The following is a 23,419-nucleotide window of genomic DNA, read 5'->3' as shown; positions in this document are numbered from 1 at the left end:
ATGCAGTAGACTTTTGGTATATCAGTTGGTTTGCTATTCATTTTTGAATCCCACTATAACATTAAATATACTTCGCACAGCATCTGGGCTGGGGTAATGCGACTTTATAGAGTAGTTATATGCCCATAATTATGAAGTTGAGACTCTTCTCCATTTCCCATGCAATTAGGATATCCTCAACAAAATTATCAAAGGACAGTTTGATGGATATGTTTTTATCGTGCTGGCCTTGCTCTTTTTGTCTGAAAAATATCTCGTTATGAAACTTCGGACGTTGATTTTCTGAAAAAGTTACATTTACTGAAACTTTAAAAAATTTTTTCTTCGCTATTTCATAACGATCTTTATAGTTCCATTGACAGTATTTTAATGTAATCCTCCTGAGTTCCCAGGCTGCCACCAAAGCTTTAATTTTTTCCACCGCAAGAGAGAGTTTTCACATTTTGTTTGTTAAACTTCGAAAATATTTTTGGAAAACATAACCACTATATTCCTTATCAAGGTAAAAATCTATGATAACATAGCATTGGAGACCGCCTATTCATGAGAGAACTATAAAGCTTTGAAAATTTTCATAATTTCTTTAGAAACCATTAAAAATAATTTTGCAAAACTCTAGCCATCTGTATTGGTTAAGGATCAAGTTTATCTGTTCTCATTGCCATTCCTAAATTTCGTCGGTGTACAAATAGAATTGCAATCCTTTTTTCCTTTGTGTTTGTCCATTTAACTGCCGACCCATAAATCCTTCCATTCCATTAGCCAATCACCTCACCTTACCTTACATCTATTGTGTCCTTCAAGGACAATCAACTGTACAAATTACAATGTTCACTTCAATCATCGTTCCTTGTATTCGAACATCAAATCAAACACATTCCAATCCCAAAAGGATTTTACATCTTCTTTGAACTGTGAGATGTAGAAAACAAATACCCGAACCGGACAAAATACCATTTATTGGCATATTTTCAAAGGGCCACATATTGGAATTTCAATTAAATATCTTCATCATACAGTTCGAAGGCTAGAGGTACTTGTGTGGTCCGAATTGGAGAACATTTTTTTCTTAACTAAGAAGAAAGAATTTGAAATATGCCAGTGTTGCACGCAAAGGCTTTGTCTACATCTACTACTGCTTTTACAAATACCAACACCATTTGGACTAACCAATGTGAGAAGTAAATGTAGTTCAGAGAAATGTCTGCTGCTGTACGTGAGTGCGTGCGTGTTCAAATCAAGTGTAAGTGTACCAAAATATCCTTGAAATAAGTATACATTACAAGGAAATTTTAATGGCAATATGGACTGGGATTTGTTCTTGTTTTGTTTCTGATACAAGATACTTGTTTTATGAAAACTAATTTGTAAAAAAAAATTACTATAAATGGACATTTTGAATAAAATATGTAATTAAATTTGGCATTATTATTTTTTATACATGTACATATGTATATTTATCCTTCTTGCCTTTGTTTCCCTCTACTGCCACCATGAACTTTTGTTAATTGTATACGATTGCCTGACAAACTGCCAACATGACATACTCACTCATTCGCTCATTCACAGCCATGACTGGCATTTGCTACGTGAGCCAAGTTTATGTGTGCGTGCTACTGTCATAGTTTTGTGGTTTTAGTTTCAAACAACTTGTTTTTGTTCGGCTGGCAAAAAAAAATCCTCTGCTCTCGGAGAGAGAGACAGAAGTCAGGAATATTTATAATTTCTGTCAATACAACTGAAATTGTTGTTGTTAACAAAGCAACAGCACAAAAGCTAAACAGTGACAGCAGCAGCGACAACAAATACTGGAAACATTCTATTGTCAAGTTGTTGTACATCATCATGACCATACTTTGTACGTGAGAAGTCAAAATTTAATTTTGACTTCGTATTGGGGGACTGTATAGTCCACACAAACTGCTGTTGTTGTTGAGAATCGACATGCATGCATACAAACGAAAGGATTCTCTGATATGTACTTAGTGCTTTGGCCTAAACACAGTAGAAATTTACAATTGTGTGGGTGTATGTGCACAGTCTTCTTTAAATTAACCAGTGAGACCGCAGAACAAGACTAGGAAAAATTCAATTAAAATTTAAATTAATTTAAGAAAATGACAAAAGAGTTTAAAACTAATTGTGGTAGCTGCCTATTCTGCAAAGGGTTAAAATGTAATATTAAAATATTTTAAATTAAATAGATGTATAAATATACATGTACGCATGGTACAATGAATTCAAGGTAGGGCAGAACTACCATATGATTTCAATTTTTTTATTTTCTTGGCTTAATATGTCATCTTTATTTGTTTATGTATGTGTTTTCTTTTCAATAACAAAAAAATTGTTCAGAAAATATTCAAATTCGGGTGTTTTCAAAATGTTTATTTCAACATATGCATCTACAAAATATAGAGTTTTTGTAGCGAAATAATCCTTTAGAGATATATAGTACATGATTTTGAAAAGAAGTTTTGACCTTTCATTCAGTTATCGCGTTTTTCAATTATTTATTCAAAATAAATCCAACAAGTTGTTTGATTTTTTATTGTTTTGATACTAATTCTGACATTACAAGCCAAACAGGTAGACCTCTATACTTGCAATTTTTTCAAAGTTGACCTACCTTCTCTTCATTGTACCATGCATGTACGTATGTCTGAAAACTAATCATAATATTAAAATATTTATAGCAGCCTTTAGCGACGACGGTTGCACTAGAGATAATCGATTTTTGGTATTGAAAAATATAAAATTCGTGGTGGTACAAATCGCCAATTCGACATCTCGTTATCGGGTTTTTACTTTCACTCAAGCCAAAAAGTATGCAACGCGTATTTTTAATTTTATATTTTCTTTTACACAGTGCGACAAAATACAATGGTTTTCAATAATTACGCGGAAAATCCAGCAGATTATGAAAGTAAAGCTAAAAAAGAAGACGGGTGCATCGGCGTTTTGAGAGTTTAAATTGAAAAGTAACCAAAAACGAGGAGGCAAATTCCCCCTCTTCCACTTCGGATTAAGAATTGTCGGAATTCGTGCATTTTCGACATATAGTGTCTTGGCAATTTTGCAGAATAAAATATATTTTTAGGAAATTTTATCCCACAAGCGCGTCAAAAAAGGGGTCATCTTATTTTTGTTTTTTAATATACAGGGTGAGATAAAAAAAACTGCAAGAAAGACAAACACCATAAATAGCATCAAATTTTAGAATAAGTATATATTTGTTCGAATTGGTCACCTTTGGCACGAATTATGGCCTGGCCGAATGTTGCTCTGCGGTATTTTGGCCCATTCCCGACGAAGCGCTTGCTTGAGGTAATCGACACCTTGCTTTCCAAAATACTCCAGACACAAAGTTCAACGGATTGGTATCCGTAGATTTTGGTGGCCATTGTGCGCTGTAAATGAAGCGATGAACCTCATTTTGAAACCATTCTTAGGTGGCGCGTGCTGAGTCGTGTTGGAATGTCCAAGGTCTGTGGCTAAAATGTAATTTATACACCCTTCAGAATATTTACGCGATAATATTCGCAATTTTTCTGATGCCACGGTCGATTAATACGAGCGGAGAGCGACCATCGACTGTTATGGCGCCTCACACCATCACCATGGCCAGCGCTTGAGTTCAGCTGACCGCTTTGGCAAGTAAATACGATCATTTTGTTTGTTTACAAACTGCTGGACAACGAATGTTTTCTCATCGGAGAAAACCAAATTCGGCAGTTTACCACTTTCGGCCAAGCGATGCAACTCTTTAGCTCTATTGAGTCTATTTTCTTTCTGTTACGGTGTAAGTTCTTGCACTTTTTTGGAATTTTAGTGGCTCATTTTTCAATATTTGCCAAATGGAAAATTGCGATATGTTCCGCTCACGAGCCATTTTTCTTCTGATGTTGCTGTTTTCTTCCGTTCACTTTCTTGACGCCGGGCTACGCTATCAGTATCACAGTAACGAGCAATGATACGAGACACAAAAGATGTATTCACATTTAAATGCTGGAGTGCTCTAACGATAGCCACTTGCGGTTTTCCAGCCAAATATAAAGAAATCACGCTTGAATTCCATCACGAATGACTTTTTTCTGGAAATTCTCACCAAAATGTTTTTGTACGCTGTGCAATATTGCAGAAGACACTTCATTTCTAAAATCCGCGAATTCCGAGGAATTTTAATTCGAAATTTGCCAAAAGTATGGAAGAGGGTAAAACTTGTCCCTCATTTTTGGCTAATTTTCGATGCAAACTTTCAAAATGCCGATACACATGTCTTCTTTTTTAGCTCTGCTTTCATAATCTGCTGGATTTTTTGTGTTGCACAGTGTTATTTAACTAATTCCCAATACAAATTATTCTCATTATCTGCATCAAAATTTCTAAAAATAATAATCAACTTTTGTTGGAAAAGTCAAAATTTGGTTTGAAATGTTAACATCATATTGATTTTAGGCTGATAACCGCAACATTCTAGTACAAAATGAGGCAATATATAGATTGGTTGTTTAAAGTCTTCCCTAAGTTCCACTCAACTCTAAATCCTTAAATTCTTAACGGCATTTAGCAAACTAGCAAATAAACATTTTATATCAACCCTACCAGCCAACCCAGCACCGTTTCTTTTCTAGCCTCACACTCAATTTATGTGCTAATTTATTTCACATAGTTTTTATTCTCCACCACTCCAGTAAAAAAAAAAGAAAAATAAAAAGAAATGTAAAGCCATTCTAGCAAAACAACACGAATCTAGGTAACTGAATATCCTCCAAAGGATACCAGCAGTCATTCGTCGTATTGCAGAATACGTGAAATGGAGATTTAAAAAGAATAAACCTTACGTTTCGTAGCTGAGTAGAGTTATTTTTCTACGTTGTTTTTTGTTCGTTTTGTTGTTTATTTTGAAAAAAAAATGACTGCTTTTTAGTAGAGAACTTTAGCTGGTGGCAGAAATAATACAAAAAACCCAACAACAACAAAAACAAAATAAATAAATACGAACAGGACATGCGACTGACACATACTACATGTGAGGTCTAACACAACTCTAACTGGCTCTACAAGATGTACGGAATTATAATTGTGGGTCGGTCGGGTAGGTTGGGTGGTAGACTGGTTGGCAGGTTCGTTGGGTGGTCGGTTGGATTTTGAAACAGCTGCTCTATAAACGCTTAGGATGTTACAATGAATTGTACAAGTTTATGTCTATATGGCGTTTTTTGTTGTGTTTCTCAACCAAAAAAGGGTCAGTTGATAGTTTGGACTTCTGGACAGTAAACAAGAATATGATGGCTGAAATGGTTATTAAATTGGAGATCTGCGACTTATTTAAACAAAAAATTACACTAATCTCACCTGTTTAGGAACATTCAAACATTTTTAAGGATAATTTTGGAGCGTATCCTTAAAATCGTAGGAAAACAAAATTAAATAAGAACGTTATTCATTGCATACTTTAAGGTTTATGCGAAAATTAAAGTCGAATGCGTATCTACAGGATGAGATGAAAAAACTGCAACCAATTTCAGACTGCTGTCATTTTAAAACCACTCGACACGGCTGTTATAATTATTCCAGTGACAGCTCATTCCACTGTTTACAAGCGCACAAAAGCATTTTGGTGAGAATTTTCCAGAAAAAAAGTTATTCGCGATGGAATTCAAGCGTGATAGTGTGATTTCTTTATATTTGGCTGGAAAACCACAAGTGGCTATCGTTAGAGCACTCCAACATTTAAATGTGAATAAATCTTTTGTGTCTCGTACCATCGCTCGTTACCGTGATACTGGCAGCGTAGGCCGACGTCAAGGAAGTGAACGGAAGAAAACAGCAAAATCGGCAGAAATGGTTCGAATAGTAAAGAATCGACTTGATCTGAACATATTGCAATATTCCATTCGGCAAATATTGAAAAATGAGCTCGGGTTAAAGCCATTGAAATTCCAAAAAGTGCAAGAACTTACACCGCGACACAAAAAAATCGACTCAAAAGAGCTAAAGAGTTGCTTCGCTTGGCCGAAAGTGGTGAAATGCGGAATTTAGTTTTCTCCGATGAGAAAACATTCGTTGTCCAGCAGTTTGTAAACAAACAAAATGATCGTGTTTACCTGCCAAAGAGGTCAGCTGAAAATGTGCACCTTCGGTTGGCCACCAGAACTTAAGCGCCGTCCATGTTGATGGTGTGGGCCGACATAACAGCCGATGGTCGCTCTCCGCTCGTATTAATCAACCGTGGCATCAGAATAAATGACGAATATTACCGCGAAAATATTCTGGAGGGTGTATTAAAGCCTTGGACACGCAAACATTTTTGCCGCAAACCTTAGACATTCCAACAGGATTCAGCACCATCGCACTCAGCACGCGCCACCCAAGAATGGTTGCAAAATGAGGTTCCTCGCTTCATTTCCAGCGCACAATAGCTTTAAAAATCTCCGGATGTCAATCCGTTTGACTATTATGTCTGGAGTATTTTGGAAAGCAAGGTTGGCCATAAAAATTATCACAGTGTCGATAACCTCAAGCAAGCGCTTCGCCAGGAATGGGCCAAAATACCGCAGAGCAACATTCGGGCAGCGTGTGACGGTTTTGTTGTCCGTTTTGAGGCCATAATTTGTGCCAAGGTGACCAATTCAAACAAATTTAAACTTATTCTAGCAGGTCATGCTATTACGACATTTTTAGCTTTCATTCAATAAAATTTAAAAAAATTCAAAAATTATGGCGTTTGAGGCGTAGAGTTATGTCCTTCTTTTGAGGCAGCCACTCATATAATGATAGCGCCAGGTATCGGAATCTGGAAAATTAAAAAAAATAAATCATAAAACATATGATCTTCGCCTCAACAAGGCAAAACTCAAAAAAAATAACTTTCCTTAAAATTTATAAGTTATATACTATTTTAAAACCCCGTTTTTATTTTCACAGTTCACAGTTGAATAAGTTTATAGGTCAGTAAAGAATACTTCAAGTTGCGTTCTCTTTTCGTTGTTGCTTTTGTTAGTGGCTTATGTTATCTTGTGCTGCAAACTGAAAGAGTTCATAAAAATTTGTTATTTCCTTTAATTTTCTTCGCATTTCCAGGGGAATTGAAGAAATGCTTCTTTAATCCCGATATGTATGTCATTGCTTCGAAGCATATTGGTATGACTAGATTTAAAAACATGTGAAAAAGCTCTAAGTTCGGCCGGGCCGATCTTTGAATACCCTCCACCATTTGGAACGATTTTTGCAATTTTCAAAAAAATAAAATCCGTTAAAATCTTAAAAATATGAAGCCGTTATATTAGGGTCTATACGACGACGTGGACCTGCATAGGCAACTTTTATCACATACCATTACAATATGCAAAAGCTAAACTTGAATAAAAAATTCGGTGAATAATGTATTTAAAATCATCAAAATACCGAATATCGGGAGGTACTGTTATATGGGGGCTATACGAAGACCTGGACCTGCACAGGCAATTTTCTTTCATAGGCTGTATTACCCATTACGAACTTCAAATTCCCAATTTAAAAGATTTCAGTTGAATAATGTCGCTTAAATCACCAAAATACCGAAAAAGGGAGGTACCATTATATGGGGGCTATACCAAAACGTGGACCTACATCACCCATTATCAATACCAAAATTTCTGCAGGCGTAATACACATTTTAGTAAAATTTTATCAACATACTACATTTCTTTCGGCAGCTAGAGTGATTTTCACAGACGGGCAGACGGATAGACGGACAGACGGACGGACATCGCTTAATCGACATAAAACTTTATGCTGATCGTATTTTGATAATTTTAGCCTAAGACAGAAAATTATCTGTGCCGGTCCACGTCTTCGTATAGTCCCCATATAACGGGGCTTTTTGATATTCGGTATTTTGATGATTTTAGTTTACATTATTCACCGATTTTTTATTCAGAATTTTTAACGGATTTTATTGTTTTTGAGAATTGCCAAATTTGTTCCAAATGGTGGAGGGTATTCAAAGATCGGCCCGGCCGAACTTACAGCTTTTTTGCTTTTTTAATATTATGACTTTCGACCTTAGAAGTTCTGCCTAAAATATTTATACAAAATAAATAGCTTTCCAAATCCTGTTCAAAAATCCACAGCAAATATTTCCTTTATATTTGTACAGAAACCTGTGCTTGCATTCATCAGAGCTCACCCTTTATCATGCTCACAAGATTTCCTACAAATCCCTTTCACCTACTTTTCATTTTAGATATACTTATAACCTATTTTTTCTTTCTCTTTGCAGCTCTCCGCTGTCGGTAGCAATCTTAATTTACGCTCCAGACCTACAGCCGGCCTGGTAAGACCACACTCCGCTGATTTCCTGGAATATGAAGCCCGTGCTGAGGCCGCCTCTGATGCTGCTGCTGTTGCAGCTGCTACAGCAATGATCAAACCTGATCCAGTTCGAGCCCCTCGTCCCAAGTCAAGTTTGGACATCAATCGCACCCCCGATAGTTTCTACTATTCCGAAGAGAACTATGCCGAGAAAATGCGCAAGAGTGCATTGTATTTGCAAAATCCACAAGCCCAACCGCAACCGGCGGCTGGGTCATACCGCATGGCAACAGGCTCTACCGATTTCCTTAGCCCTGTGGCCAGCGGCATGAATACCATTGCCTATGAGAATCCATACGAGCGGATCTATAAGCGTAACGAATTGTTGCAAGATGCTTTAGGTAATCAAGCAGGTCATACTAGCATACCACGTATGAGTCGTTCACAGACCATGGGCAATGGGGCCCAGATTCGTTCATCATCCACTCACCCACATCATCCACTTTCACCAACGGGCACAACATATCCGCAACAGCCACCACCGCTGCATACGCCATTACTTTCATCCGGTCTCACGACACAAGAAATTATCCAACAAAATGAACAGTTCCTACGTTCAGCTAGTGCTCGCTTACCTAAACGTTCATCCACATTTGATGATGAACCACTATCTACGACCACAACCACTACAACACCAACCTCTCCTCCTCCTCCATCCACAGGCACAACAGCAGCAACAACTCCAACTGCAAATGGCAGCAACTCGGCTGCCGCCACCTCGGCCCACTTGGAGGGCGAGCGTAAGCGAGAAGAGTCCATGAAACGTTTGCTGGAATGGAAGCAACGTATGCTGCAATCACCATTAACACGTAAATCAGCCCAGCATGTTTCGAATTCGGCCAGTGCAGCCACACTGGTAGGCCAGAAGACAAATGGCAGTTCGGCCACGTCCAGCGCTGCCACTAAATTGGGCAGCAATAATGATGGCAATGGCAAGCCTAGTTCCAGTTCAAATTTAACTGCTATGTCTAAATTGGGAAGCAATCCCAACATCCTGTTAACCTCGACCACTGTGGCCAGTGGCATCCATCTGGGTGGTGGTGGGCCAAAAGGTAGTACAAGCATGGCTGGTGGCAGCACAGCTGGTATTATACAACGTCGACGCTCGGAAAGTCAGGCCATAAGTGGTACGACAGCAACGGCAGCTGGTTATAATTCCTATTCCTCGGATGATGAAGGTAATTAATAATGCACACGCATACTGTACGCATAACAAAGACAAAGACCAAAAAACACACACACTTGCACGCAAACTGACACATACACACACACACTTTGGCACAGTTTGAACTTCTAATTGGGCAAATGCATAGCTAAGAGTGGGTCGAAACAAATCTAATATTTGAGCAATCAATTATTATGTGGACTTTTAGGACAACAACATTATATGTCTATGGGCCAATGTCGCTAAATTTTTATTCGAAATAATACTCATTGCCACTGATAGATCTTCATTTAGTGCCAGTCCAAAAATGCAATACATTCAAACTTGGTCAGCAATTTTCCTACATTTTCCTTACCAGGGGCCAGTAAAAAACCTATTGAGATTAACGCCCGGTACAAAAACTAAATTGAATAAAATAATTCATGGGCATCTTGAATTCCAATTCTTTTCGACTCAATTTGTTCTATTTTTAAAACTATTGGGGTGAAATTATGTTGCACCCATTTTCTTGATGTGTCCATTGCTGGTATTGCTATCCCAATTGTCTTCTTTGTACACAGTTAAAACTTTAAATGCCTTTAAGCCTTACAAAAATATTTCTTTCATTTTTTTTCGTCAACGTTGAGTTTTAAACTCACAACCTTTGATTTTGTAGTCGGACATTCATACTCTTTGCCGCCATTACTTGGTAATGATTAAAATGAGATCATTCGCTTTGTATTTTTTATGGAATATCCCATTGTTTTTAACCTACAGGGAATACATACAGCATTTTGTTTACATTACCTTGTAATGGGTTATTCAGCTCATTTTTAGACATATTATATCAACTCGGACTCCAACACAAACGTACTACTTTACTGATTGTTTGTGCAATCTCATATTGTATTGCCTAAATCAATCAAAATATCCTGACCATTTTCACAATTTCGACCCACTCTAAGTTGCACTACATTACCACACGAAACTACACCTTACACACAAATTACACCAAACTTTTTTTCGATTGCTTTTGATATACAAAACAAAACGAACATTTTTTGGACAAACACCTTCTTTGTACTTTCTCCTCTCTTTACCTTTTTGTATGTCCTTTATTACTAGTCTATTTCTTACCTACTGGGAATCCTTTGCACAGTACTTTACCTAGCCTACTATTTATAAAAAATAACCTTTTTTCTCCCAATATTTTGGAAAATATTTTATTTCTTTGCTCTGCGTAAATGTTTGTATACTTACACACACACACACTCTATCTGTCCTTTTTTTCTCTCTTTGCTGATATTTTTAACAAAAAAATGGACAAGGAATTTTAATTCTTTATGTTTGAAATTATTTCATTTGCATCTGAGACTAGTGGCGATTTCTTTTGAACTTCCTCTTTACTGCCTGATTTAATTAGTTCGTATTATTATCTTAATTTCTTTTTAATTTACGATACCTATTTCTAAATATATCTGTAGTTTGTAAGCTATATGCATGTTTTATTAAATCTAGAAGTTATCTTCAATATGAGATCTGAAGTCTATACGTAATTGGTCACATTAGTAGATCAGAATGAAGATCTCTTTTTCTATTGTGTTTCTTTACATTATGTTATTATGATTGTGGAGCTAAAACTAGAAGACACATGTTGCTTTATAATTCACCTAAGAAAATGAACTTCTGTTTCCAATATATATCAAAAGACCCGAGCATATTTCCAAATGTTTAAACATTTTTTTCTAGTTGATACATGAAAGTAATAAAACTTTTGTTGAAGGCAGATAGTGTCAGAAGGCTAAATATTTTACAAAAAATTTTCACTATAAATCTCAAAAAAATATCAAAGTCAAAATTTCCCTTAATTACTAATTTTTTCGGGAAAGTGTCAAAAGAAGAAATATTGTAGATCAAACTTTAATGTGAACCTCTGAAGAAAAGAAACTTTTACACTTAATATGTACCATAAAAATTTAATCAATTTGGGTTTATAAAAAAATTTCTTATTATTGAAAAATTTGGCAAATTTTTCAAATTCTCTGCAGATCTTGATAATATTGCTGCCTCTTAGCCTGGGTCGTGTGCCCGGTTTAAAGATCAAAACCCCAAAAGAGTTTCGGAATCTTAAGCCAAACGTTTTTAAGGCTTTTATATAGCCTTTGCCAATTACACCAATATTTTGAGATCTATTTACCAACATATAATATACAGGGTAGATAAAAAATGTGAACCTCTGAAGAAAAGAAATTTCTACACTTAAAATGTACCATAAAAATTAAATCAATTTGGGTTTATAAACAAAAACTTCTTATTTTCGAAAAACTTGGCACATTTTTCAAATTTCCCGTAGATTTTAGTAATCCTAACCTAAATGCCTGGGTCGTGTACCCGGTTTAAAGATCAAAGCTCCAAAAAATTTTGGGATTCTTAGGCTAAACGTTTTAATGCTTTTATATTGTTTTTACCAATTACAGCAATATTTTTAAATCTATTTGGCAACATATAATATACAGGGTGAGATAAAAACTGCAACAAAGTCAATCGCCATAATTTTCACTTTTTTTAATTTTATTGAATGAGAGCAAAAACTGTTGGAAATAGCATTAAATTTTAGAATAAGTTTAGATGTGTTCGAATTGGTCAATTATGGCTTTCAAACGGCCAATGAACAGCCACACGCTGCCCTAATATTGCTCTGCCGAATTTTGACACATTCCCGGCGAAGCGCTTTTTAGTGCCAACCTTGCTTTCCAAAATACTCCACACACAATAGTCCAACGGATTGATATGCGGATATTTTGGTGGCCATTGTGCGCTGGAAATGAAGCTAGGAACCTCATTTTGTAACCATTCCAGTCGCGCGGTGCGCGTGCTGAATGCGATGGTGCTAATGCCAAAATGTTTGCGTGCCCAAGGCTTTAATACACCCTCCAGAATATTTTCGCGATAATATTCGGCATTTATTCTGATGCCACGGTCGATTAATACGAGCGGAGAGCGACCATCGGTTGTTGTGGCGGCCCACACCATCACCATGGCATGGGAAGTAAACACGATCATTTTGTTGGAAATGGCAGCAGTCTGAAGTTGGCTGCAGTTTTTTCATCTCACCCTGTAGAGCGCTTTTATAGAGAGCTTTGGGTTTGTTTAACAAGAACAAGGATTATTTGTTGTAAAAATGGGTAATGTCGGTCAATTTCTTGGTTTAGTCCCTTTATGAAGTTAAACCTCGATTTCATGTATTTTTTGAGTTTTAGCCACATTTTTCATTTAATTTCGCAAAAATTCTGGAATTTATAGTGTTATTATGAAGAAGCACTACTATTTACAATATAATTATTATTAATATACGTCCACATTTTGTTAACAGCCTTTTTTAAGGGGAACCCCTCGTTTTTTGGTAATTTCAAGGGTCTTAGCAATATTTTCCGATCGATTTGGCTTAAACATGGTTTCTAAGAGCGTGAGTACCTCTGGGCTCGCACAGTCATCTCTTCATAATTTTCGATTTTCCTGTCATTGGTTTTTCTATCATAAACCAAAAAGTATGCTACGAAGAATGTTCAGGGTTCAGCAGCGAGCTGTACGAAAATGAAGAGAGTAACAATCTGCTTTGATTTACACAGTTTATACTCGGTCTAAAAATGCTCTTTAGTCGTAATTGGAGTTGAAAGTACTCGGGAAATTCATCTTTTGATTTTTTTTCTCACACCCGGCGTATAATGAAAGTTTTAAGTATTTCTTTCATCACTTTAAAATTGTAAATATTTGTTAAAAAAAAAACAAAGACTCAATAAATTTGAATTAAATTGGTATTATATAAAAGAGTAATTATGTACTCGACATGTAACATAGAAAGCAACTTTAAAACTCCAAACATTTGGAAACACTGCCAATGTGTTAGGATATAAGGTATACATATATCGCACTATACTATTTGCTATAGCTTTTATTTTAGTATAATACCTCAAATGCTTTTTTATAGCCAATAAAAACCTTAATTGGTACATGGTTTTATATTTTGCTTCAATTCTTCTTTTTGTTTTTTGCTTTATTCTGCTATCGCCAATCTGTTTTGTTTGTTTTTCTTTTTATTTTATAATTTTTGTTATTATTTTTAATTAATAATTTCTTTTGGATAAAATGCAATGAGTAAAAATGCTGTCCAAACAACAGTCAATCCACCATCCATTCGCCACTGCTATTATAATTCTACTGCAATAATAAAACAAAGTAAAATAAAACAACAACAACAACATCTAGAGCCTTCCTGCCGAGCGTTTAACAATCGCAACTCAACAACAAACAAAACTTAAACAAACAGAAAAGAAATAAATATTTAATGTTATGTTTATAAATATTTTGAATTTCAAATTGAAAAAAAATTAACTAAGTATAGTTGTCAACACTACTTTTATTGTATTTATTTATTTACACAAAAACGTTACAATTAACCAACCTATAAAGGCTATACATTTTAATTAACTTGTATTGGTTACATTTTCAGTGTTATATTGATATGGAGACTAGTAAAGGCGGTCAGATCGCTTCGAGAGGGAAAGAGTGTCAAAAAGTACTTAAATTGCTTGCTTGGTTTAGTTATTTACTGATTTATACGTATCCTATTGGAAATAGTCAGAAATGCCTTTCAAACAATTCCGGGAGCTCAACGGACAAAAAAAATGATATTTTCAAGCAAAATATTCCCTCCTGGCCACGTCGATATTTTAGAGCCGCAATGCCGAACTATATATAACAATGTGCTAAAAGCTTAAAAAATTTAAAATCTATACTTAAACAACGATGTCTTTCAATTTCCAAACATATGTGTTTATGACAGAAACTATTGCATAATTTTAGGCAACTTTTTGCTCTTTCAATTTTCTCTTTCATGATTTGAGTAAAACCAACATTTCTTTTGGATGTTATTTTTAAAAAAAAACTAGACCTTCATAACATTTGTATTTTTATACCCTCCACCATAGTATGGAGGGTATATTAAGTTTGTCATTCCGTTTTTAACACCTCAAAATATATATTTTAGACCCCACAAAGTATATATATTCTTGATCGGCATAAAATTCTATCCGTCCGTCTATCCGTCTGTGGAAATCACTCTAGCTTCCGAACGAATTGAAGTAGATTGATAAAATTTTACTCAAATGTATATTATGTCTGCAGGACTTTTGGTATTGAAAATGGGCCATGTAGGTCCAAGTTTTGGTATATCCCCCATATAACGGTAACTCACGATATTCGGTATTTTGATGATTTTAGCGACATTATTCACCGGAATTGTTTCAATTTTGGTATTTGAAGTTCGTAATAGGTGCTACTGCCTATGACAACAAATTTCGTATGCAGGTCCACGTCTTTGAATAGTCCCCATATAACAGTGTTTCGCGATATTCGGTATTTTTAAAATTTCTGCAACATTATTCACCGAAATCGTTTAAAATTTCGCATTGGAAGACTTAATGAGTACTACAACCTATGGCAAAAAATTTCGTATGCAGATATCTGCCGATATTCGTCATTTTCGTGATTTTATCGACATTATTTACCAATTCAATTTTCGTATTTGAGGTTCGTAGTGAGTACTGCAGACTATGACAAAAATGTTTGTATGCAGGTCCACGTCTTCGTCTATCCCCCCTATAATGGTGCCTCCCGATACTCGGTATTTTGATGATTTCAGAAACATTATTCACCGGAATCATTTCAAATTTCGTATTGGATGATCTTAATGTGTACTAAAAAACTTCATATGCTGGTCCACGTCTTCGTATAGCTCCCATATGACGGTACCTCCCGATATTTGGTATTTTGATTATTTCAGCAACATTATTCACCGAAATCGTTTGAAATTTCGTATTTGAGGTTCGTACAGCTTATGACAAAAATTGTTGTATGAAGGTCCACGTCTTCGTATAGCCCCCATATGACATTACCTCCCGATATTCGATATTTTCATGATTTCAGTAACATTATTCACCAGAATCGTTTCAAATTTCGTTCTTTCCACATGTGGTTTACAATGTCCTTTTAATAATTTTTTATAAATTTATTTGTCATAAAGTTCTACTATAATCTATATAATCGGAAAACATCAAAGTATAAATCTTATATATACGCCAGGAATTTATAAATATTAAGAACACACTTTTGGATTAATGACGTACTTCACATGAGTTTACGCAAAACATCGTTTAAAAAGTATGATGTTAAAGACAAAAATATTGTTTATCAATTTTCATCATAAGTCACCCGAGAAAAGAAATCTGAACTTCCACTACATATCAAGAAAATATTTGGCCAAAAAGCAAAAACATAAAATTTATTATTATTATTATTTTTTGACGTCTAATTATGTTTTTCTAGTCCACCAATACCATTAGCAATCATTCCCTCCCATATTTTGAATAATTATTTTTTTTTCCTGAAAATCGAAAGAATATTTAAGTGAATCCGGTTAATGAGTAATAAGTAATGTATTTCTGCTGATTGTGCATTGTCAAAGTATTTAATTAATTACAACATTAGTTAATAGGTTATGTTTAGTTTTTTCTCTTTTTTTGTATAGCAGTAGATACTCATATTAAAAAACGAAATAATTATAAATAATTTTATTTAATTTTTTCCGGGGTTTGCGGTTTACAACAAAACTTCACTACATTTTATTTCCACTTAGTTTTAATTGTTTACTTTGTTTCGTAATGTTTTGTAGTTAATCTTAGTTTGCTTTTTTCCGAATAAAAATTCATGGGTTTAAGGTTTTCTCTTATACTTACTATTTTAATTTTCCAACAATAAAAAACAACAATAATCCACATAAAAGTGACATTTTTTGATGCGCACTAAACCCAAACAAACCTCATCATTGTTAAAAAAATAAATAAATAAACAAACAATTTCAAATAAAATTATCATTATTATGTAATTTGAAATTTTCTGTTTTGTTTTCTTTTGTTTATTAAAATTATGATTTTTTCTTTTTCTTTTGTTTTTTATTATACATAACCTTGCAAAAACCAAACAAACATTTTTTGTACAAAAAAAATCCTTTAACAAACACAAACGTAAAACACCAAAAAATCCACTGATTCAGCTGGAACAATTGCAAAAGCGCCGGCAGGAAGGTCTTCTCTACGTGCCAGCACACCCAACAATAGCAACAACAAACATTTCACTAGTATCATCACCCCAAAAACCACCAACAACACAACAACTATACAAAAATCCCAAGTTTCACCATTGGCAATTGGTCTGCTTACTGGCGGCACTGGTGGTCAAGAAACTTTGGAATACAACAATACAGCTAGCAATGACGACCATGACAAGGCAATGATGGTAAAGCCAAAGAAAACCATTACCATAAATGACAAGCCATTAGAACATAAAGGGAAAGAAGTGACAGAGCAGGATGACGAAGAAAAACAACAACAGCGACAGTTAACAGAAGGACTGACAATGATGTCTAGGAGTAGCACCATAGATGAAGGCCACAAGCCTAAATCCATATTAAAACCCATTCTAAAAACTAAAATTATCAATGTTAGGCCGGCCAATGTTTTAGGTAATATTCCCTCGAGTTCGATAGAAAATCAGGAAATAGGTAGGGCAAGCAGTCAACCAACATCACCACAAATCTCGTCATATGTTCCAGTTTATAATACCAAAACTGTGACGCCTTCGAAGCCCAGGACTCTGTCATGCGGAGCCTATGAAAATATTGAAATACAAAATGTGGATGAGGAGGTCGCCACTGTGGTTCCGGAAGATTCCGCAGTGGATAGTGAAACAATCAAAACGGAAACTGAGGCTATACAAGATGCTGAGGCTACCCCAATGCTGATGAATCTCAAACGATTCAAGGAAAAGGAGGAGCAACGCTTACAATTCCAATTGAATTTGGATAAAATTGAGAGTGCAGATCTGGACGAGGACTCAGAGACTCCAACCCAAGAATCTAAGGCAATTGTGGAGGAATTTGAAGGGAAAGAAGACCCGTCAAATCTAAATAAAGTACATGATGATGACGAAGAGGAAGAGGAGGATACCGCCTGTGAATACACCGACGATGATTTAGACGAGGCCTTGGCCGAAGAGGCCGATGTTGAGGAGGGCACTAATTTAGAAACTTCAAATGCCCTCGAAGAGGGAGAAGAAGAAATTTCCCAGATTTATGAAAATGAACCAGTCACCCCCTTGGAGAACAATCAACCCAATTTCGATGAGTCCCATTATTTACCAATGACACCAAAAAAACTAGATACTGATTCGGAGACCCCTGGAAATGTTTCCTTGGTCTCCATGTTGGACACTAGCAATGCTGACGAAAAGGAAGAAAATCATTATGTAGAAATGACCAAACAACTGCAAGAGGATGATTCCAAGTCGAATTATGAAATTATGTGTTTGAGACAAGCCTCACCCAGTGATGAAAATGTCGAATGTGGGAGTGGAGCTAAACCCAAACAATTGAAATCCCTAAATGAACCGCTCTACATGGAATTGCAGGGTGGTAAGCTACCAAGTAATCAAAAACCACTGCAAGAAATCAAAAAGGAAGAGGAGGATGTCATTCTACCTCCCTTGAAAACATCAACACTCAAGAAGCTAAAGAAATCCACGGAAACTCTGAAAAAGAAAACAAAGAAATCCCAACAAGAGCGTTGTCATCAAAAACGCAAAGATCTACCAGATATTTTGAAACCCTCACAATCATCGATGGTTCTAAATTCCGATAGCTCTGATGCCGATGATGAGTCCTCCAAACACATGGACTCGAAGAAAATGAGATCACGTTCACGCTTTAGTCTATCCGACACCTTTAGACCGGCCTCATATTACCTGGGGGCCTCCACCCCACTCAATGATTGCATCGAAAGTTCAGATAGTGAAATTGTATCACCACCACCCATACCCAATTCACCGCCACCCATGGAGGAACTGAAAACCGAAGAGATTTTTTCGTCGGAAAATTACGACACCGTAAAGAGGCGTGACAGCTCTTCGGGTAGTAAATTCGATATATCCTATGAACAGTTGCCGCAAAAGATCCATGCCAGCAATACGTCGTTGAATTTACCCAAAAACGAAGCCGCTCTCAAAAGTAGTCGTCTCTCGTTGCCCGACCATTTCCGCAAGGTGAAAAATCTGAAATCACCACACTTGAATTTACTTAAACAACACGAACGCACCTTATCCGATTCGAATTATAGTTTCCAAACTGACAACAGCTCCAATACCTCTTCCGATTTTGATTTGTACAATAAATTGAAACAGAATTCGCCCTCCTTTATTGCCACGCCCATACGTTATCAATCGAATTCATCGCTGACTCAAAACTCCAAGAGTTCCCTATCTGGTACTGGCAATAACAGTGAAACCGATGTAGTAGAGCTAAGGCATAGACAAGGTTCTGATTCGGAGTTGGATCGGCAGCGCTCTCGTCGACCTTTATCCCAGGAATCGATAAGTGAAATAGAATCGTTGAGTGAGAAATTTGAAGATGCCCTCGATGCCGCTGATTTAGATTCCTATTTAAATAATTTGCAAAACAATAGCATTTATGACTATCACAGTACCAAATTTGAAACATCCACCTGTAACTTACTCACCGATGCTGCCGCTGCCCAGGGTGCTGGAATTCTAACAAATCTCATTAAGCCTCCCAAAATATTTCGCAACCAGGAAGATGAACATTTCTATGGCAATATTAATTTTGTTTCTTCAACGGATTCTCTGCCGCGAATGGGTTCAGATCCGAGGGGATCAGATCTACTGGGTGCTTCAAGTCTAACACCTGTGCGTTACATGACCCCATTGCATAGTCGCAATAACAGTAACATCTCAGAGTCCTCGGCTCCTTATTATTATTCGGAATTGGCTAGCAGCAGAGAGTTGCTGAGCACACCCACTACTCTGAACAATCAAAGGGATATCCATGCCCACGGCTCGAACATCGAGCACATTCACAATCCCATCGATAGGCCACGCAACATCAATGTAGATCTCCTGGCCGATAAAGATCAGGCCATTGATAGTAAAAATCTATATAAAATGAAAACTAATGTAGAAAAGCTCAGCTATAGTTCGGGTAAAAATCTAAAGACCGGAGAACCTTTTTACCAAACACAAGGTGGCGGCGTCGTCGGTGCATGTTCTACACAGACATTCCATTTACAGCAAATACAAAATCCCGTTATTAAACTCAATAACTATCAAACAAATAATTTGCTTTATCAGAACAACAACAATACGATTACACCGTCAACAACAACGAATTCCAATACAACAACATTGCCGTCTTCGGCGATAGCCCCACAACTCAACCCCATGTTGGGCGCCACACATCAACACACCACGGTGTCTGGTACTAATACTGGCAAATTGGATAAAAACATAAATTTACAAATGGTTAATAACAATGCTTTGGGACAGGCGGCAGGAGCCACGGTCGTCCCGACCACCTTGAAGCCTACCAATAATAATTTAGAGAAATCTACAGTTCTAGGTAACGCCGTTAGTGGTGGCGAACTGTTGTGGGAAGAAGATACATTGTGGCGTGAAAGTTTGCGCCGGGTATCGCAACGTCATGCCCGCTCCTTGGATGATCTGGATCGTATTGTTATACAGCCACGTGGAAATGTTCTACCACCAGTAGTTATGTCTAATCCTACTGCTGCACCACCACCAGTAGCAGCTACTGCCACAACTTCGGCAACACAAGATGTTCCCGATTATGCCAATAGTGAAATAACTAATCGGAAAATACATCGTCTCTCACGAGATGTTACTTATGTCAACGATAATGTGTCACAACATTTACGTTCCAGTTTTAAGTTGAGGCGCTCTCAGGGCGCTGCTGATGAAGCAGTTGACGAAGATGAACAACGAACCTATGATGAGGTATGTCCCGACAATGATCATGACGACGATGATGATCAGTCATTGAATCGCGAACCCTTACCTACCACTAATGATCACGATGTTTATGTACAGCTCAATGAAAATATGCTAAACGCCAATGAATGTGACGTCACTGCTGAAATGTATGAAGTCCTTAGAGAAGAAACTTCCTCAAATATATCTTCAAATAAATCGACTGAAATCGATCGTGAGACTATACGTCAATGGGATTCTATGTCGAGCGGTTTGATGAAAAATTCTCTAACAATTGGAAATAATAATAATGCGGGCAATGAGTCAACAACAACAATGTCAATTGTGACGACGACAACAAGGGCGATGTCGATGTCGGCAACAACAAATGTTGGCAAAAATGTCAAAGCAATAATCCAGCAATTGAGTGCTGCAACTTGTGATAATGAGGATGACGATGATTGTGATGATGATGATGATGAGTGTGGTGATGGCGATGACGACAATGGGAATAATGTAGAGGATTCTAATTTAAATATATAAGCAAGGGAATCTCTGAAAAATATATATTTAGGATTTAATTAAAATTAAAAACAAAATTTATGGCAATTTTAATTTAAATTTTTTGTTTTTTGATTTCATATTCTTCTGTGGTAGGTGACAGTTATTTAGGAATTGATTATTTCTCTAAACATGTGAAGTGGTAATTTGTAATTTACCAACAAATTTCGAATGCATATAATATTTCCTACAATTAATTGTAACTGTCGATATACGATGCGATGATTTGGATGCGAAGAATTTCTTCCGTAGACTACGAACAAGTATGCCCAAAGAACTATTTTGGCTTTTATCGGTATTTTTTATGAAATGGTCTTACTCCTGGCATGATCCGCAATAAACTCTTTGAGTCAATTTTTTTTTTGTGATAGATTATAATATTTATAGTGAGGCATATCATGTAGTTTACATATCATAGCGTTACATTAAAGTTTGAAAGTTGAAGTGAGCTCCTTAATGTATGCTATAATAATTTAAAATATAACGAATTAACTTTAGATTTGTCTAACATAATATGTAATTGGGCCTTATGTTTTGAGTCAAGGCGTCTAAATAAAGGCCAGTTGACAAATGATGTTAGAGACATGTTTAAAGTTAGTTTTTTAAGTTGTATATTTAGCTTCTTTGTAGTATACTTTTAAGTGCTCACAAATATTTTTAAATTTGTGAGACATTGTACTATATAAAAGAAATACTATACCATATAATATGCTTAGACTATACTTGTTATGTACATATATATTGATTTAAACTACACTATAAAAAAATTTTGGGAGCGTCTTAAAGTATGCTACAAAAATACTAATAAAAGTTTTTGAAAAATTCACGTTTAATATGACTCTAACATGAAGTGTAATCTGCTTTGAAGATTTTTGTTAAGAGTTTTAACAAGGAAAAATCAAGTAAAAAAAAGAAACCCAGAAAAGTTTTTTTACAAAATTTAATTTGTCAAAATATACACATTGACACATAAAAATGCAAAGTTCCATTTTTATATATTTTTATCTAAATAGCAGTTTATACAGATATGCGAAAAGAGACATAATTTAGGAATTATTTTCATTAAATGTTCTTATTAATTTTTGCTTATTGATTTCTGTTAAGAATTTATATCATATAATTCTCCTTTACATCACTCATTTCAATTTCAAAATATATTCTGATAATTTCTCCAATATTTGGTAAATATTGTCTAGTCTAAAGACTGTTTTTTTTTCTGAATCAGGGAATTTCTCCTTTATATCACTCATTTCAATTTCAAAATATATTCTGATAATTTCTCCATATTTGATAGATATTATATTGTAACGTATAGTCAAAAGACTGTAGGCTATGTCGGACCATGTTTTGGTATAGCCCCCATATTTTCATGATTCTTTGTGACATTATTTATCGGAATTATTTCAAATTTATATAAAGTTCGTAATGGGTACTACAGCTTACAACTTTTTTTTGTATGCAGGTCGACGTCTTCGTATAGCCCCGATATAACGGTACCTTCCGATATTCGGAATTTTGATGATGTCAGAAACATTATTCACCGGAATACTTTCAAATTTCGTATTGGTAGATCTTAGATCTACAACCTAGGGAAAAATTTCGTATGCAGGTCCACGTCTTCGTATAACGGTACCTCCCGATACTCGGTATTTTAATGATTTTTTTGACATTATTTACCGGTCCATTAGGACAATTGTAACACTTTATATATATCTTTACATTTAATTAATTACTTATGAAAAATTAAATTCTTAAAGTCTAAATGAATCATAAGAATTTTGTTTTAAAATTTAATTCAATTGATATTTAAATATGGAGAGTCAATTTCTCAAATATAGGGATTTTTTAAAATAGGATTTCTAAAAGATAGAAATCCTGAATCCACCGTTCTTCTTCGTCGCGTAACTATAAGGATAGTACTTTTCGAAACTTAACATATTGCAATGAAAAAATGTGATATTTTTCTAGAATACCTTGTGCTTCCAAATGTCTTCCACCAGGGGCCTTTAAATACTTTTGTATATAGTTAGGAACTTATTTCCACTAGGGATGGGGTTGGCCACTTTTTTATATAATAAATGTAAATTAATTATATTTCTAATGGTGACTGTTTCACTTTGATAAGTTGTGGACAAAATTCAAAGGCTAATTTAAACAAATTTCTAACGTTCAGCCAACCATGGCAATTTCAATGGAAATTTTCAAAATTATTCTATTTGTGATTGATTTTGCCAAAAAAAATTGTTTTAGGCTAACATATTTTTGTTTTTGGTTATTTCTATTTCTAGTTGGAATTTACACTCACACTAACTTAGTTAAAGTTTAATTCAGTCATCTAGTACTCATGCACACATATACACAAACACACACACAAAAACACCGCCAACACAACAACCGACCATATTTTTCCCTTCATCTCAATTTTTGTACACCCATTCATACACCTAACTCTATTTGCTGCATTGT

At 35.6% G+C, this 23,419-nt stretch overlaps 1 protein-coding gene across 9 annotated transcripts in view; it reads left to right on the top strand.

The window, feature by feature from the left end:
• LOC101897407 (uncharacterized) overlaps positions 1-23,419 on the top strand; it is a 166,088-nt gene that overhangs the window by 117,752 nt on the left and 24,917 nt on the right. For 6 of the 9 annotated variants that reach the window (XM_059126922.1, XM_005183511.4, XM_059126921.1 and 3 more), the window contains exon 4: positions 8,267-9,536. In XM_059126922.1, the coding sequence (XP_058982905.1) occupies positions 8,267-9,536 (1,270 nt within the window). Of the gene's footprint in view, positions 1-8,266; positions 9,537-16,613; positions 21,212-23,419 lie in introns of those variants that run through there. The other 3 variants (XM_020036741.2, XM_059126916.1, XM_059126918.1) reach the window with 1 other exon arrangement.

Source organism: Musca domestica, unplaced genomic scaffold (assembly GCF_030504385.1).
Source record: "Musca domestica strain aabys unplaced genomic scaffold, Musca_domestica.polishedcontigs.V.1.1 4, whole genome shotgun sequence".
NCBI lineage: Eukaryota > Metazoa > Arthropoda > Insecta > Diptera > Muscidae > Musca > Musca domestica.
Note: the sequence above shows the minus strand (reverse complement) of the source record. Positions and strands in the feature narration are given on the sequence as shown.